Source organism: Trichosporon asahii (assembly GCF_000293215.1).
Source record: "Trichosporon asahii var. asahii CBS 2479 unplaced genomic scaffold scaffold00050, whole genome shotgun sequence".
Taxonomy (NCBI): Eukaryota; Fungi; Basidiomycota; class Tremellomycetes; order Trichosporonales; family Trichosporonaceae; genus Trichosporon; species Trichosporon asahii.
This window is the reverse complement of record NW_014040874.1, coordinates 2,504,522-2,521,451: the sequence shown is the minus strand read 5'-3', so window position 1 is coordinate 2,521,451 and position 16,930 is coordinate 2,504,522. Positions and strand designations below refer to the sequence as shown.

The 16,930-nt window shown below is 60.2% G+C and overlaps 7 protein-coding genes across 7 annotated transcripts; 4 read left to right on the top strand and 3 right to left on the bottom strand.

The window, feature by feature from the left end:
* Positions 1-52: 52 nt before the first annotated feature.
* Positions 53-1,002, bottom strand: A1Q1_02187 (uncharacterized protein; the record flags this gene model as incomplete). The annotated part of the gene is made up of 5 exons (XM_014325132.1): positions 53-352; positions 459-476; positions 538-616; positions 684-812; positions 857-1,002. 5 exons carry the CDS (start codon positions 1,000-1,002, stop codon positions 53-55), a joined length of 672 nt encoding a protein of 223 aa, XP_014180607.1.
* A 381-nt stretch (positions 1,003-1,383) lies between these two features.
* Positions 1,384-2,238, top strand: A1Q1_02186 (uncharacterized protein; the record flags this gene model as incomplete). Its single annotated transcript, XM_014325131.1, has 3 exons — positions 1,384-1,555; positions 1,647-1,950; positions 2,088-2,238. The coding sequence occupies 3 exons, from the start codon at positions 1,384-1,386 to the stop codon at positions 2,236-2,238; spliced, it is 627 nt and encodes a 208-aa protein (XP_014180606.1).
* A 965-nt stretch (positions 2,239-3,203) lies between these two features.
* A1Q1_02185 (uncharacterized protein) lies at positions 3,204-6,072 on the bottom strand (the record flags this gene model as incomplete). The annotated part of the gene is made up of 8 exons (XM_014325130.1): positions 3,204-3,443; positions 3,499-3,777; positions 3,825-3,980; positions 4,032-5,206; positions 5,272-5,297; positions 5,352-5,377; positions 5,524-5,672; positions 5,766-6,072. The coding sequence occupies 8 exons, from the start codon at positions 6,070-6,072 to the stop codon at positions 3,204-3,206; spliced, it is 2,358 nt and encodes a 785-aa protein (XP_014180605.1).
* A 2,845-nt stretch (positions 6,073-8,917) lies between these two features.
* On the top strand, positions 8,918-9,605 carry A1Q1_02184 (uncharacterized protein; the record flags this gene model as incomplete). Its single annotated transcript, XM_014325129.1, has 2 exons — positions 8,918-9,135; positions 9,185-9,605. The coding sequence occupies 2 exons, from the start codon at positions 8,918-8,920 to the stop codon at positions 9,603-9,605; spliced, it is 639 nt and encodes a 212-aa protein (XP_014180604.1).
* Positions 9,606-10,412: 807 nt separating this feature from the next.
* Positions 10,413-11,453, top strand: A1Q1_02183 (uncharacterized protein; the record flags this gene model as incomplete). The annotated part of the gene is made up of 3 exons (XM_014325128.1): positions 10,413-11,121; positions 11,182-11,283; positions 11,389-11,453. The coding sequence occupies 3 exons, from the start codon at positions 10,413-10,415 to the stop codon at positions 11,451-11,453; spliced, it is 876 nt and encodes a 291-aa protein (XP_014180603.1).
* Positions 11,454-11,729: 276 nt separating this feature from the next.
* Positions 11,730-14,429, top strand: A1Q1_02182 (uncharacterized protein; the record flags this gene model as incomplete). Its single annotated transcript, XM_014325127.1, has 1 exon — positions 11,730-14,429. The coding sequence occupies one exon, from the start codon at positions 11,730-11,732 to the stop codon at positions 14,427-14,429; it is 2,700 nt and encodes an 899-aa protein (XP_014180602.1).
* A 233-nt stretch (positions 14,430-14,662) lies between these two features.
* Positions 14,663-15,958, bottom strand: A1Q1_02181 (negative regulation of gluconeogenesis-related protein; the record flags this gene model as incomplete). Its single annotated transcript, XM_014325126.1, has 3 exons — positions 14,663-14,887; positions 14,947-15,600; positions 15,698-15,958. The coding sequence occupies 3 exons, from the start codon at positions 15,956-15,958 to the stop codon at positions 14,663-14,665; spliced, it is 1,140 nt and encodes a 379-aa protein (XP_014180601.1).
* Positions 15,959-16,930: the final 972 nt, after the last annotated feature.

The window sequence follows — 16,930 nt, the reverse complement described above, 5'->3', positions numbered from 1 at the left end:
TGCCGAGGGATCGAATACTCGGGTCCGCTGGGCGTCAGCTGATCTCATAACGCTACAGCTCATTATTCATGGAGAGAGACTTACCCCGCTCATACTCCACGCCCTGGAGGACGAGTTCGAGCCGATCGAGGTCCTTGACGAGCTTGGACTCTGGCGTCTCCCGCGCCTCGTACTCCTCCCAGAGGGACCTGAACCTCTCCCTCGCCTGCGCATTCGACGGGCCACCGAGCATCTCGTCCAAGAAAGCACTCATCGCCTTCTCCTCCAGCTCGTGCTTCACAGACGCGGGTACGCCCTCGACGGGCGTGATGTCGCCGACGTAGGCTTCGGCCAGGTCGTGCACGAGACACATCTGGACGCAGCGGCTGATGTCGAGCGGCCGCTCGGCGGTCGAGGGGATCATCATCGCCATGAGCGCCATGCGGCACATGTGATCCGAGATGCTGCTGTCAGCTTACAGACTCTGCACAGCTTGTCTGTGTGAGATCAAGGGGTACTCGCGGACGCAGTGCCCTGCACCCACAGGGGGCCACTCACGACTCGGCCTGCTTCACGCCCTCCCGGATCCAGCCTGAGCGTTTCTCGAGCTTCAGCTGCTCCAGCATGTGCAGGAACGCTAACGTGTCCTTCGCCTCGTCGCCACAGGACCTGCTGTCAGCTCACGTGCCTACGAGCCAGCTCACTTGTAAGGCTCCGGGAGGACCTTGCCGCCGGCACCCTTGATCTGGACGTCCTTGACGGCGTCCTTCACGACGCCGTTCGGCGTCTCCTGGCTAGCCATGTCCGTCTTGATAGGCATCTGTCGCCTGGCACTGGTACTGAACTGTCAGCTTGACCTCACTGCGACAAAGCTCACTGAAGAGGTGCAGAGATAAGAGCGTTCGAAAGAGGTGATGTCGTTGATATCCGTGACTCGAGTGTCGGTCGCAGCGGTCGTCGCGTTCGTCCCAGTCGCGTCGCCAGTCTCTGAACCTGTAAAACCTGGGGTAATGGCTTGAACATGAAAAAGGCTGATTTGTTTATCTCCCCAGGACATCAGGAGGCAGGCAGGCAGGCGCCCCCCTTCGCATCGGTGTTCATTCCAGAGATTTCTGATTTGTCCCCGTCCCCCTCATCTCCACTCTCGCGTCGTCGCCACCTGATATGTGATCTTGTCACGTGACGGATGATTGGACCTCCACTCAGCTCGACATTTGCTGGCCTCCACCTGCGCTCTGCATCGATCGCACGATATCCGAAGACAACGCCGCCCAACGACGACACTGGCAGAGCGGCTGACCTGAGCAGCTGGCGACACTGACGGAGACGAAGTGACTCCGGAATACGAAGGAAAGAACGTAGTCAGGAAGGGCTCAAGAGGACAGGAGAAAAGAGCACAACGTCATGTCGATCATCCGTCCGTTCGAAGCGACGGACATACAGAAGTTCCACACCGTCAACGCGGACCCGTGGACGGCGACGTACCACAACGGCTACTATGCGCAGTACCTCGCGCAATGGCCTGATCTGTGCTATGCAGCTCAAGGAGCATTCGAGGACAATGTCGGGGCATACAGTGAGTGAACACACCCCTTTCCCCTTTCCTTCCCTCCAGAGATCATGGCGGCCGATGGCAGCTGCAAGGTGGGCCCAGAGCTGACCTCCAGTGATTGCCAAGCACGAGCCGCCCCCGCCCAACAAGGACCACCACGGGCATCTGACCGCTCTGTCGATCTCGCCGGCGTTCCGCGGTCTCGGCCTCGCACGCGTGTTCATGGCCATTTTAGAGCGGTTGTCGTCGGACGGCACGGCCGGCTGGGCTCCCGAGCCCGCGGACGAGAAGGAGAAGCAGGAGCTGGGCAAGGACTGCGTCGACTCGTTCTTCGTCGACCTGTTTGTGCGTTGTAACAATGGCCGCGCAATCGATATGTACGAGAAGCTCGGGTACAGCGTGTTCCGGAGGGTTGTTGAGTGAGTACTGCGAGCCAGGCGACGCATCAACCGTCTCCATCCCCTGTGCTTTTGCCTAGCTGTTAGGTTAGATGATATGGGGAGACCGGAGACTGGCGTATTCAGCTACCGGGATCGGCGTCATAGCTAACACGCAGCTACTACCACGGCATGGAGGGTGTGGGCTCAACTCGCGACGAGCTCGACGGATACGACATGCGCAAGTCGATGCCGAAAGACAAGAACGGCGAGTACGTGCGCGAGAACGGGAAGGAGGTGCTCGTCACGCCGGCCGAGGTGTGGGCGTAGCCATTCTGCACGTACGAGGAGGTGTCGGCGTTGTATCATAGTTCTCTGCATTGCATCGTTCAAACAGCGGTGAGACAGTGGCGTCTGAAAAGTCTCTGACTGGAGCTCTGGGCGCAATCTCATCGGCCTCGCCATTACTGTGTTTATCTCAGCACAGCAACAGACTCAGACTCAGGCTCAGCGTCGCTGGTAGAGAGCACGGAAACTCCTCATGTGGAAGGAACATTGGAGGAACGTCGAGGGCACCGCGAAGGAACACCTCTTTCTCAGCGTGCCTTCACCCAAGCATTAGAAGTTCCAAAACGAGAAAGCGGTATCTTATGAAGGCACAGCACAGGTCCACGACCCAGACTCTTTCACTTCGTTTCGGTCCGTTCATGCCGTTGCGCCACTGTCGCGCCATTGCGAACAAAAGTCGTAGAGTTCCTTCGGCCGTTCCTACTCTTACGCCCGACCCACATTGTCGGCTCAGCCTCCGCCAGCCATAGCAAGCCTTTGCCAACTGCGAGCAAGCCTGAGCAAGCTTGACGCAAGCTCAAGCACTCGAGGGGGCATTAGGGTTTGTGAGAAACTCCGCCGTCGTCGTCGCCAGGTGTGCGACGAACTTACGGCTTGATGTTCCTGTATCAGAGCTTGTTCTTCCTCCCCCTGTCGTTCCTCTTTCCTTCCCAACTTTCCTCATCAAACCTGGTCACCTAGCCTTACGAAGAAGCTTTGTGTGGCTCGAAAAATCTGCATGCAAGAACAAACAAATCCACATGGGCGCTCTGCGCTGAGCCAACCTTACTTCTGACGTTTCCTTATCGGCTGAACTACTTCTGATAACGGACAAGCTCCAGTTTCGAGCCGAACCGAGTCAACTCTGGCCACCAAAGTGGGTCGCTAGAGTTACGCGTCCGGACTCCTGGAACCGCCCTCTTTGCTGGGAACGCACGTTCCAGCGAGCGTTACGAGCTCGTTACATGTTACAGCTCAATCTTGAGCTCCGTCTTGAGGGGGAGGTTTCGCGAAGAGTGCGCGCCCCAGAACGTGAACTCGCCCTCGGGAATGTGCCACTCCTGCCTGACCACGTCCCACACGGACAGATCCTTCTTGCGCAACGGGAACTCGACGACGCGCTCCTCGCCGGGGCGCAGGAAGACCTTGTCGAAGCCGCGGAGATGACGAGGGGGCTGGTCCTTCTCGCTCTTGGGGTAAGACATGTACTGGAGTCAGCGTCTTCCGCTGGCGGAAACTGGGTTTGAAACATCCGGTACTCACGAGTTGCGGAACTTCGGCCGCGTGCACCTTGCCAACGTTCTTGACCTTCACGCGTGCGACGTAAAGCGTGTCGTACAGGTCGTACTTGCCCTTGTGCTTCTCATTGGTCTGCTGCACTGTGTCGCGCACAGGGCGGTACTCCTTGTCCACCCGCAGGTCGCTGAGTTTGAACTTGGAGTACGTCAGGCCATAGCCGAACTCGAACCGCGGCGCAATGCCCTCCTTATCGAACCACTTGTAGTCGATGGCGACGCCCTCCTTGAAGTACACCTTCGGCGGCTTGTTCTTCGGCTGAGCATCAGCTGAGGCCCAGAGTGGCAGCTTACCGTATGGCGCATGATGTTGTCTGGGAGATAGTCCTTCTCCCGCTTTGCGATCGTGAAGGCCATTTTGCCACTCGGGCTGACGTCTCCGAAGAGGATGTTAGCGAGGGCGTTGCCGCTCTCCTGCCCTGGATAGCCAGCGAAAATGACGCCTTTGATCTTGGGGTGGTTGATCTGCGGTCAGTTTCAGCGCGAGGGCCGCCAACTCACCCATTCCTCCATGACCACAGGGCCGCCAGCGTGGATCACGACGACAACATCACCCGCGCACTGGTCCGCGACATACTTGATGAGCTCATCGCCGTTGTTGTCGAGCTTCAGGTTGTCGCGGTCCCAGCCCTCGACGAGGAAGACAGACACACTGACGATACACATCTGCACGCTGTGTGCCAGCTTCTCGATGACGGGATACTGGGCGGGATCGTTGCGGAGCACCTGATCGATGCGCAGGCCCTTTCGGCGGCCCCGGAGCGACAGCGCCTCGATGGGTGGGACAATGTATGTTGCGAAGGCAGCGCCGGAGCCGCCGCCGACAGTGACGGTACCGTTCCAGCGGAACCTGCCTTCCTCGGGAGGACAGAACAGGTCCTCGCCACAACCGGCGATCGTAGAAGGATAGTCTGCGTCAGAGCCGAAGACGCCGATACGGCGGATCTCGTTACTGATCGGCAGAGCATCCTCTTCGTTTTTCAGCAGCACGTGAGTCTGCTCGGCAGCGCGCCGAACAAAGTCATTTGCGTCGGGCCGGCGGTTGTCCTCGTGCAAGTTGAGGAACGTCATACCGTCGATCACAACTACGTCGTCGAGGTTCCACCACGTGTAGCTAGGCGAGCGCCAGCCATCAGCTTGTCCGAGGGCGATCCACGGTGTCAGAACGCGCCTCGTCATTTCATCCAGACGCTCCTGCTTCACCTCGCCCTTCTTCAGAGCATCCTTGAGCTTGTCGCCATACCAGCACGTGCGCGGCAGTTCCTGGTCCATGCCAGCGTTGGCAGACTCAGCAGTCGAATGCGTTGCGCCAAAGTCCGACAACACGTAGCCCTGGAAGTTCAGCTCCTTCTTCAGGATGCGGTTCATCGCGTCGTCCGACTGGCATGCAGGTGTGTCGTTGATCCTGTTGTAAGAGCACATGACGGCGCCGGCGCCGGCACGGACCGCCTCGGCAAACGACGGCAGGTACAGCTCCTTGACGGTCTTGTCGTCGACCATGGACCACGCATCCTGGCAGTCCTTGCGGCCGCCATGTCCGTCCGGCGGTCCGTTGCATACCGGACCCTGCTCGTAAAGGAAGTAGTGTTTAGCGCAAGCGATAAGGCCAGTCGATTGCGTCGCCTTGATGGCGATATAGGACATTTGCGAGGACAGGTACGGATCCGGTGTGAACGCTGTTGCATGCCGATACGGCGTGGTTAGTGTCTGTCAATGAGATCTGGCGTGACACCATTCTCACCTTCCCAGTTGCGTCCAGTGTACGGCCTGGCATTGTGGTCAGTCTTCTCAGTCCTTATCCTGAACAAGCATAATCCTTACGAGCGGCCCAAGGGTCCGCCGGTTAGCTGGATGTCAGAGTCATTTTCGCCGGAATGTCCGTTGTGCGAGAGGAAGATACGGCAGTGTCGTAACGATCAGAGTTGATGGGTGAGGGGTATGTGATCGTGTGAAGCTTGTGGAGGAAGGCTCCGAATTGTGGACAGACACGCACCGGCCCGAGTTCTACATTGACGCCCTTCGCCTTGTGCTCCTCGGAGATGCGCTCGGTCAATTCTTGAATGAGCTTTCGGTCGAAGGACTGGACGGTTGTGAACTGAGAAGGGTATTGGGTCACAAAGTCGGTATGACGTATTCCAGCCGCTGAGACAGTCAGTACAATGGTCGACGTATACACACGGCTGGATCAGATCCCTGTGCCGATTCCAAGTCGGCGCTGCTGGTGAGCACACTCACGCCCATCGTTGTAGCAGAAGCTAGGAATGCCGAGTCGTGGAACGCTACCGGAGTTGGCCTGGCACGGTCCGAGACGTCCGGATGTCACGTTCAGCTTCTCCTCGAGGGTCATCTTCTCCACGAGCTTCGCGGCGCGATCCTGGGCCACTGCCCAGGGGACAGGCGTCGCGGGAGGGGTTGCGAGACCGGCGGCGAATGGAGCCTGGGCTTGGAGAGGAGGAGTGACATCTTGGGTGGCGACAACGGAGTAGTCCGAGACTCCCAACGCAAGAGCATTGAAGACCCAGAGAGCCGAAGACGCGCGCATTATGGTTGAGTGAATGCACCGTCTTGATCAAGTGGATCGAGGACGTGATTGAGGTGCGTGGTGAGTGAAGTGGATGGAGGAAGGAAGGAAGGAAGCCGATTGCGGCAGGAGGGGACGGTGACGTCGATGTCATCATAGCGCCTGTGACTCCAGCGGTCCATTGTTGCTGCGCACTCGGTCTTCATGTGATGCATGATGTGGTCATGAGATCGTGCACCACATCCGCTAACACTAGCGCATAGCGCGCAAGCGGGCACGAGCGGGCACCGCGCGGCTCTCCACTGCTCCGCTCTCCGCTCGCCAGTAGTGTCCGTCTCCGATTCCTGTCCTCCACACGGCACTCGGCACCCGGCACGATTCACCGATCCTCGATCCACGCACTCATGCCAGCATCACGAGGAATGCAACATGCCCAGGCCCTTGCGTCCTCACTCCAGCCTGCGTGGCACGGACGCCTCACTCAGAACCACAGGGCAGTGATCGTAGCGAGGTGGGCGCCGGCACTCACCGATGGGTTGGAATTGCTGCACTGGGACTGACTCTACTGCGACGGCAAGATCTTCACACGAATTTATCAGCTCGACGGCCTCTGCAAGATTGCTCCGGCACTCCGGCCCGCCGATCGCTCCGTCTCGCTTGTCCTCAGCCTTCCTCCTTGCCTGCTCCAACAGTCTCAGAAATGCGGGTAGGAGCAGGTGGCTACAGTGCAGCCCGGTCTGTGAGGTCTGCATCTGCACCGGCCGGAGACCGGGGATACCTATGCTTTCAGCACCCTTGTCACGTCTATTCACTGGCAGAGCTTCGCGGCAATTGTTACCGTTTCCCAGGTCCGCTGCTGGGAGCCCAGGCCTGCGCATCTCAATCGTCGACGGTGCAGAGGGATTGGTCATGAATGCACTCCAGCAGGCTCGAGCAATACAGTTGCTCGGAGTCCGTGGACCCGCTCTGCGCAAAACTGAAAGCAGAACTGCTATTCAATCATTAGCTAATGAAAGGAGGAGTGATAGGAGCGCAGCGCATGATCCTGCGTGCTCCTGGCCTGAATGTGTTGTCTGAGCTTGTGATGCCCATTGTTACAACCTTCCTCATGCGCAGAACTGGGGTCAAGAAGGATCACAAGTTGCGGGCAGCAATAGGAGACCGCCAAAGAGCCCACTTGCTCATCCACTTGTCGAGCCAGACACCGGACGCGAGGTCCGCATCGGGTTGTCCGCTGAAGTCGGGTTGCCAAGCGGAGACGCAGGTCTCTGTCTCACGGTGCCTTGGAGGCTCGGTGGAGGTTTGAATTGCTGTCTCTGTGGGCTTGAAGGCGTTTAAGCTGCGAGGTCTAACTCTGCTTGCGCCGCATGCTGGCTGATGCCCACTGTAGAGATATTCCTATGGATGAACTCTGAGCGAGGTCAAGGGATGCCCAAATACCAACGCCGGGTTGGGTAACGAGCAGAGGGCCCTGTCGTCATGATAGCGAACTTTATTCCGCCCTCTGTTCAGCGTCGCGAGGATAAGCTCAAGCTGCAGACGACTGGGATCTGCCGTCGTCGCCGCAAGGATCGCAGGATCGCAATTCCCCCGATTGGGCACAGTTACTGCCGACACATAGAGTTTGACCCCTGTTGGACCTGGCCGGCCAGCTTTGCTGTGTCGCGCTCGCGCTCGACCTCGCGTCCGTGTCCCCTGTCAGTTGCTGCTGTCGAAACTCGCTTTGGCCATCGGCAGCGAGGTCTCAAGGGCATTCTACGGCGGTCGCCGTGTTGCTGGTCGCCCACTGCTACAACCCTCTACAACCCTGTACTGCAGATCCTGGAGGGAAGCATGGGTCGAGTTTCGGAGATCGCTGCAGAGCACGCAAGCTTGTGCGCATATAGGCATTGTGCTCTCGTGCGTGGGATCGTGCGCTGAGTGGACGCCGGCTCGCTTCTGGTGTTGGCTGCCTGCGCCTGCGCCTGAATCGAAGACGCCCCAGCAATTTTAGCAACTCACCGCCCGACGCCTGTCTGACAACCTTTTCCTGGCACCAGTCGATCTCCCTAGGCTCCATGCCGCCTCCTAGCGCCCCGCTAGGCGCTAGCATCGGTGCTCCGATGATCGATGAGCGCATCGATGTCGCATTGGATGAGCGAGTCGGCACTCGCGAGCACCAACGTATCAGCGTCATAGTCGCACCCAAGAACACCCTGGTGCTCCCTGTCCACCCAAAATAATACAGTCAAGAGGACAGAGACTGTTGGCCAAGAGCCTGAGCAACAGGGTGCTGCTGGAGCAAGGGTGCGAGTGGTGACAAGGCACAGAGACTCTCAGCAAGCTCCCAGGACTGAAAGCTTGTGGAGCCCTGGAGACCCGGTCGACCGCTGGTAGCGACAGTGGCTCCGCCGACCGTCGCTGGCTGTCTGACGGCAGAGGAACGGCAAACGGCCCGACGACCCACTCTGTCATAGGCATCTGGCCTGAGGACAGACATGATAGCGTTTGCAGCCAAAAGTTGCCCGGATCGGTCAGTTGTTGGTTCCTTGCGCCCTCTCAGGTTCAGGGCTGCATCGCTACAGGCTCTGCAGGATCGCAGGTATCCTGCGATCCCTGTCCGTTGTCCGAGAAAATGACACCACCATTTATTAGTGGCATGTGCTCGCAACTGTGTGAGATCAGTTTCCCTCGATCTGATCAAGTGGTCCTCTGCTCGCTCGGTACCACCGACATTGATCTCTTCTCATTATCATCATCTCCATCTCCATCTCCATCTCCGTCTTCAACGTCTGTCCTTCCTTCATATCATTCACAAAAGCCACCCGATACCGAACGGCAGCCACCCATCATGGCATCCACCGACATGTACTCCTACAGCAGCGCCATGTTTTTCGCCCCTCCCACCCACAGCAGCTCCGGCGCCGGCCCCTCTTCTCAGCGCGACGACGGCCACCGCCTTATCGCTCACGTCGGTCCCTACGGTGAGCTGACCTGGTACAACGACTACGGAACTCCCCAGCCGCCGAGCGTCGCCCCGCAGGCTGCTCAGAAGCGTCCTGTCCAGGCCGTGACCCCTTTCTACGGACACTACCCCACTCCTCTGTAAGTGATGACCGAGTGGAGTTAGCGGCGGGGCAGTGCTGACCTTCAGTGAGCCCATCCTCGAGTCTCACCTTGAGGGAGAAGCGCACTGCGACCTTCCCCCGAGGCCAAGGCGGCGGCAGGCTGTCCAGCGTGCAGCGACAGCTTCGCCCACGAAGAAGCCCGCCCCCAAGCCGCGGACGCACACAAGGAATCTGAGTGATACGTCCCTGTCCTCTCAGTCGTCGACAGAGGACATGAAGGCGGTGAACAGGCTGGACGCGCGCCTTTCTGACCTCTCGCTGTACTCAACCCCGAGCCTGAGCAGCTCCGGCCCGCCCAGCCCGAACTCGCCTGGCATTCAGACGCCTCCCCTCTCGCTCGCGGCTACGGTGCCAAAGGATCTCGAGATGGACTACGACGCCGACTTCATCGAGGACGTCTACGCCGCCTTCGAATTCGCGAACAAGGACTCTATGCCCACCTTCTAAGTTTTCCCGGCCTTTGCTTCGTGCCGAGGAGAAGAACGCACAGTCCGACAGACTGTGCGGCGCTGTGCTGGCGTCGAGGCGCCAGCCCTTCTCCTGTGCATCCTGCGCAATCGCAAAACTGTGCATCTCGCCATCGCCTCCAATCCCATACAAAACTCGCCAGCGGGGGTCACCCCTGGCGATCTGCGCAACGACGCACTACCAATGGACAATCTCTCTTCCAGGTCTCCTCAAGTGAGGGGTGTTTCAACCCCACACCCAACTTTACCTTACACCACTGTTATAACCCCTGTCACTGTCACGCATACAGCATCGCATCTCATAATCTAGATACTACCCACCATGTAATACTCCTCCATGTCTATCCATCTGCCCACTCGACTCGCTGGCAAGTCTGCTCATCGCCCGTGCAAGGATCCGAGGGATACCGAGGCTGTACAGGATGTACAGGTTGTACAATTCGGCCACCCGTGATCGTGTGAAATGGCGTCAGGATTGTGCCTGGAGTACCTGGGGGACGTCATAAAGTTCAGGCGAGTTCAGGCAGCACTAGCGCTCGTTGATAAGGGGATGGGCTGGATAAGGCTGACCCTCCGCTGGATGTTGCGGGGGCTAATTCCGAGAGACGTCCGAAACACCGAGGTCAGCTGGAAAGATCGGCCCGATCGCCCACGTGGTCTTACCTTCCATAACTCTTGTTACGTAAACTGATAGCGACCTGAGGTCACTGCGACTTCGCGTCAGGCGGCACGAAAACAACAACAAACCACACACCAGTAATCACACACGAGCACGACCGACGGCGCTATGGCCCCATCTCACCCGCTCCGGCGTGTGTCGACCGGCTCCCTCAACTCCCTCGCACGATCAACAGACCGCCCTCAGTCCAATGCTGGCCTCGACGTGCTTGCGCCCGCACTGCAAGACCTCGCTGACGAGGTTGCCGCTCTAAGCACGAACACGCAGCGTATCAGCGCGCTGCATGACGCTCTGGGCCAGTTCAACGAGGGCTTCGCCGCCTATCTGTATGCACTGAAGATGAACGCCTTTTGTGTTGAGTGGCCGCAGGCGCCGAACGACTCGACTCTTGCCCGATTGCAGCAGCTTGGCGGGCAGCTTCAGCCCGACCCGGAACCGACGCCTTCCCCGCCACCACAGCCGGCATCGCAGGTACAGCAACGAGAAGACGAGGACGAGAACGCCGCGGCGGACATGACTTATGCTACTGCGTACAGCCCCGAACCCAAACGCTCGGCGCCGAGTCGGTCGCGCGTGCCCCCGCCACGAGCTGGAGGTGCCGGAGTGCCGGTGAAGAAGAAGCCGGCAGGACCAGGACTCGCGGAGAGAAAGGCTGCCGCAGCTGCCAAGAAGAAGCGCGACATCAAGATCTCGAAGCTGATCGACTCGTCTCTGCCGCTTGAGTACCGCGGTGCGAACCGGGATAACAGGATCACGATGGAGGGCGTCATTGAGCGGTTGATGGTGGACTATGAGAACGACGGCGACGGTCTGGCCAGTGAGTACACTTCTTCCCACTAGCGTCCCGTAGATCGCATTCAGTGCAACTTGCTGACAGGCAGTCGCCGACTTTGTCAAGCCGGATCAACCGCACCCGCGCGTGAACAAGTGTCTGATCGCGCTCGTCGCGAAGAAGCTCGTGACGAAGCGGAGCGAGAACGTGAGTTCGTCATGCTTCGACTGTAACTGACGTCAGGGGAGGACGATATACGTCTGGGCAGGCGTCGAGTAGTCTGTTGTATGATACATGTACGATACGATTTAGGTGACCAGGAGGCATCTACGGGCCGCGATCTCGATGCTCAATCGGAGGAAGGACGTGCCCATTAACGAGACGACTGATGGCTGATGGGTGACTGTACTGTGCTGCGAGGTAGGGCGCAGTGCTGATGCCAGGCTGGCGGATCTGAGGGCGCAGATCGTTAGGACGAGGACACCTAGGACAGGGCGCAACGACGTTGAAGCAGCGATCCGTCTTTCCCCTGCACGCCTTGCATCTCGTTGGTGCGATCAGCTGAGAATGACTCGCTATAACGTCCCCGCACCTCGCCTCCTTTCTGCAACTGTACAATCACTACAACTCATCCCTCCAGGTCCCACAACACCATGTCCGTCGTCTCCGAGGCCACGACCGAGGACGACGGCGCGTTCCACCCGCGCTTCGCGACTGGTGGCGACATCACCCTCACGGCCATCGACAACACCAAGTTCCGCTTCACGCTCAGTACCCTTCGTAAGTTGCCTTCTTTCCAGGTGGAACTAATGTCAGTGAGCTACTCCGCCCCATCGTCTGCTCTGCACGACATGATTGACCTGCCTGGTGCTGTCCCCGGCCCAGATCAGATTCTGCCTCTCACACATGCGCGCGGGCCGACCCTCGCCTTCCTTCTCGATTGCATCAACGAGGCCGAGAAGAGGAAGGCCGACGGCGTTCTGCCTCCTGGCAATGCTCCTGCTTCCGCGACTGCCACCGGCGAGGAGGATGAAGACGGCGATGACGACGAGGAAGATGACGGCGACGACACTTCTGACGCCGAGGACGAGAATAGCCCCGCTGACGCCGCTTTCGCCGCCGCCATGGGTATGGTCCTGCCTGCCCTTCAACCCCGCAAGAAGGGCCCAGCTCAGACCGCCCCCTCCTACAGCGGTCTTCCTTCCGGTCGCCACCCGCGCCCCCGCGCCAAGGCTGCTATCTTCGCTCGCGCCCCAATCCTTCCCCGTCTCCCTGCAACGGGGCAGGCGATCGAGCGCTCGAAGATCCTCCTCCCTACGCAGCCGCCTGACGAAGACGAGTGGGGTCCGAGTGGGTCGGTGTCCCCACCTCCCGGTGAGGTTGCGGATGATTCACTTCAAGGAGGCGTCGGTGGCGAGGCTTTCGGATTATCTGGTGGAGGAGACGTGGCCGTCGAAACGTCTGACGATGGAGGGGGCGAAGGTGGTGATTCGCCCGGCCAGGACGCGAAGAGTGGGAAGGAGGGCGACTCGAACAAGACTGACACACCTCGCGCCTCGTCCCCTGCGCCCTCTGATGCGCCCTCCACTGCTTCGTTCGCTGCTTCTGTCAGCGCTGTGTCCGTCAAGTCCGTCAATTCCACCAAGTCAGCCAAGTCCGTCAACGTGCCCGAGTCTGTGGCCGCGTCCGAAGCTGGGTCTGAGGCGACTGTCACCCCAACGCCGCAGCCCGAGCTTCATGCTCCCACCTTCGAGGAAGTGCACAATGTGCTGGACGCATTCGACTTGAGTTCGCTCAAGTATGTCGTGTTCGATGCGCTCAAGGCGTCGTGCGAGACGCACCGCTCCGATACCGAGGCGCCTGCGCACGCCCTTTCGGTGGAATATATCTACGCCTTCGCGTGTCTGTACTCGATTGGGAACAAGAGCTACTGGGCGACTCGTTGCCTCGCCTCCGCTTGGCGCGCTGGTCTCGTCCCTAACGCCACGCCTCTTGATCGCCCGCGTGTTCGCTTTGCCTCCTTGGACCAATATCCGCTCACGCTGCTCGCCGAGGACGACCTTCAGGCGCTCAAAGACATGTTCGGCCGCTTCAACCGGGCGTTCTCGATGTTCGCATCTCACTTTGTCGGCACTCCGCCGAGCGACCGCAACCCGCGCTTCGGTCGCGCATGTCGCCAGTGCCCCGTCAAGACCGAGTACGACGAGTGGCCCAAGTTCAAGAGTGCGCTGTTACGCGAGCATCTCGCGCCGATTCTCATCATGAACCCTCAGTTCATACGCAAGAGGAACTGGCTGACTGACCAACTGAGGCAGTACATTACCTGCCCGCGCTGCGCCGACCGTATTATCCACTTGGTCCTCAACCTGTGGAAGCGCGTCAAGAGCAACGACTGGAGCTTCAACATCAGGAACCGCGGACGCAAGCCTCGCTTCGTTCACAAGCGCAAGCTCTACCATGCTTGGAGCCACATGTCGGCCGCGCAGCAGCAGGCCGTGCAGGCGCACCTGCAGGCCCAACTGCAGGCCCATCAGGCTCAGCAGCAAGCCCAACCTCAGCAGCAGCCCCAGCAAGCGCAGCAGCAGGCTGCCAATCTTAGTCTCACGTTCGCCAACCCGGGCGTCACGACCACCACCACTGCGACTGGGACGGGCTTCACGACTGTCTGGCAGCTTCCCGCGACCGCGCCAGGTGGCCCCGTGAGCTTCCAGGCATGGACTGCGGCGCCGCCCTCGTTCGTCCCCAACGCTACCGCCGGGCAGGGTACAAACACGACCGCACCCGCCAGTGCTGCCAACCATGTCGCGCCGGCTCCTGCGCCTATCCCCGCGCCTGTGGCTCCGACCACCCAGCATGTTGCTCCCCCTGCCCCAGCTGCCCCGATCGCTCCCCCCGCGGCGTCGGCCGGGAACACCTCTCCCGCTCACACCGGCTGGGGTGCCCCTCCCCCTCCCCCCGCTTCCGCGAGCGCGCCGCCTGCCTCTCACTCCTCGTCGAGCGGGTGGGTATCGGCTGCCTCCAGTGCCTGGGCGACCAGCGGCTCGACCGGCTGGGGCTCGTCGGCCCCTTCGCCCGGCTTTGGTTCTGGAGGCACGTCGTCCGGCTGGGGTTCTGGTGCGGGCACATCGTCCGGCTGGGGTTCTGGTGCGGGCACATCGTCCGGCTGGGCTTCGAGTCCGGCGTCGGGCTGGGGCGCGGGTCCGTCTGCCGCTACGCCTGCTCACGCCTCTGGGTGGGGTGCGCCACCTCAGTCGGGCACCAACAACACGCAGTCGAGCTCTAGCTCGCACACGGCGATGAACGACGCGCAGGGCTGGGGCGGCCCTCCCCCCGCGAACGACGATGGCTGGTGATTGTGTAACGGCGGAAGTTTTGTGAGGAAGATGAAGGAGCGAGGTCAGAAGTCCGTACCGTATCCAATATGCTCTGTGCAGTATAGCCGTTATGCCCATGAAACCTGTGAGAATTGTTCTGAACATTGCATCTGGGAATTGGTACAAACACTTGGGTAGACAACTAGATCACAACTTACGTCTCTTTCTCTCCATCATTCTTCTCCTCGTCTCGCAGGCGCCTCGCCGCACACTCAAAGGTACAGCGTCTGCGCACCCTGCTGCCCCGTCTCGTCAGGACAATACGGACACTTTGCGCTCTTCCGGTTCCCCTTAAGGAGCCGGTTGAAGGATTCCTGGTTGATGACGTGCCCGCACGAGAGCATCGTGGGCGGGTTTGTGTCGCTGGCCTGCTCCTTCGAGACGGGACACACAAAGACAGAGTGGTACCTCCGGTTCCGGGGGAGATGAACCTCCATCTGGTTGTCAGCTTTCGACAGGTATTCGGAGCTCGACCCCGCAGACCCGTAAGACTTACTGGCAGTTCCGGCCACGTCCGCACGTTGCCAAGCCTGTCGCCCATGACCTTACGCGCCTTCTCGATGGCGTTGAGCGCGCCTCCCCTGCTCCCAAGGTCGACGGCGACCTCGAGCGGGTCCTCTCGCGCCCACCCGTGACAGCGACAGTAGTCCGTCCTGAACATCTGCGCGAGTGGCGCATTCTCGATCTCGTACGGGCTCTCCTTCGTGCCCATGAACAGACGGCTCGTGACCAGCTCAAGCACAGGCTGAGTGGCGAGGTACTCGAACATGTGTGTGCGGGCGTACTCTACCGCCGCGGCCGGGGTGGGCTGCGCCAGGAGCATGGCGCGGTGCAGGTGATAGGGCAGGGGAGAGGGGTGCGGGCCCGAGGAGAGGAAGGCGGCATTCGCATGGCACCATGCCAGCGCACTGCTGAGGTCGCCAGCCTCGATGTCCGAGACAATCTCGGCCAGACGGGCAGAGAGGTCACGCTTGGACGCGTCGTAGGCGAGGTCCGTCTCCGCCTCGAAGGCGAGGACGGCGTCCCACAGCCCACGCCGGCCGAGCGAGTCGAGCACGACCCGGTCGAGTGCGGCCGCAGCTTCAGGTTCAGTAAAGAGGGGCGGGTCGTCGTAGGCTGACGATATGTCCGAGAGGGTGGGAGGGAAGGCCTGATGTCAGCAAAGTCCTCACACGATCCGACCTCCACCCAACTCTCCACCCTGAACTGTTCACAGGTACGCAGCTCGTTACACTCGCAGAACTCACCTTCTGGACTGCTTTGCCGGTGTTTCCAAGCGCAGCGTACCACGTCTTGAGTCCGCGCTCAACCTGCTTCTTCGCCTTGGCAATGTTGGTCTGCAACTCGGCAATGACGTGCTTGGGCGGCGAGCCGGCGAGGATGCGCTCTCGGGCGACGGCAAAGTGCTGCTCGAGGAGCGCATTCAGGGGTCCCGACGAGCTCGTCGCGCTAGTGCTCGCAAGCGCCTCGAGCGCATCCAGCGCGGCAGAGACGTCTGCTGTCGACATTGCGTGTCGTCGATGGGAAGGAAGGGGTGGGTGATGATTGCGGTGGGTGGCTGATCGGTCATGAACGATGGACCCGAGCCAGTGCGGAAGCAAGTGACGCGGGGCCGCTGAGCGTGACGTGGGGGGCTGATAAGGAACCTCCACCGCCACATTAGCGGGGCCATTTGCCACCAGCACGCCAGGTTCTGCAGTCTCGACGTGCCTCTGCGCCCACGCATCGCCTGCGAGGCCGCTATCTCGCAAGCCAAGCCTCCTTTCGGACGTGTCAGGATCAGAAGAAGAGTGAAAAGACGCAGTAGACTAGCTTCCAACTTTTCGCCGCTACGACTCTCCTCGCCGGCCGTTCCTCGCTTCTCGCTCCCGATGCTAGCTCCATCCATGCATATCGTGCTCCGCTGCCACCTCTACGCCCCTCCGTAGCTGCATCCGACCACACCGGGGCGGTTGCGAAGGACTGGCATTTTTCGGGGGATTTTCACATATTTCCTCGACTATTCAGGATTCGCACTGTCCGTCACGGGGCCTCGGGGTGGAGCACGCATGCATCCGCAGGGGCCACGTCACGATGTCCGTCGGCTGGATGACGCAGCAGAAGCTGATGCACAGCAGCGAGGACGATGGACACTGGCTAGCCTTGGTTCGCAGCGTTCGGGTCTGCGGCGCTGGGCATGGTGCGACATGTCTGGGTGCTGAATGGCCAACGACAGTGGCACGCACGCCTGCGCCCGTCCGTAAGCGCCGTACGCCTACCATACCGACGCCCGAATTCACAACTGCCCCTGTTCTTACTCGGACCGGACGTAGTGTCCCCCGGTCACCTCAGATCTGGCCGCAGACACCGACCACATCGGCCGCTGCTGACTGCATGAACGATAGCCTGTACACATTCTCGGACCCGGCAGAACCCCACAGTCCCCACCCGACCGAACCTTCCCACCGAAACCCTAATGCATGCCATTGCCTGTCGCTTCC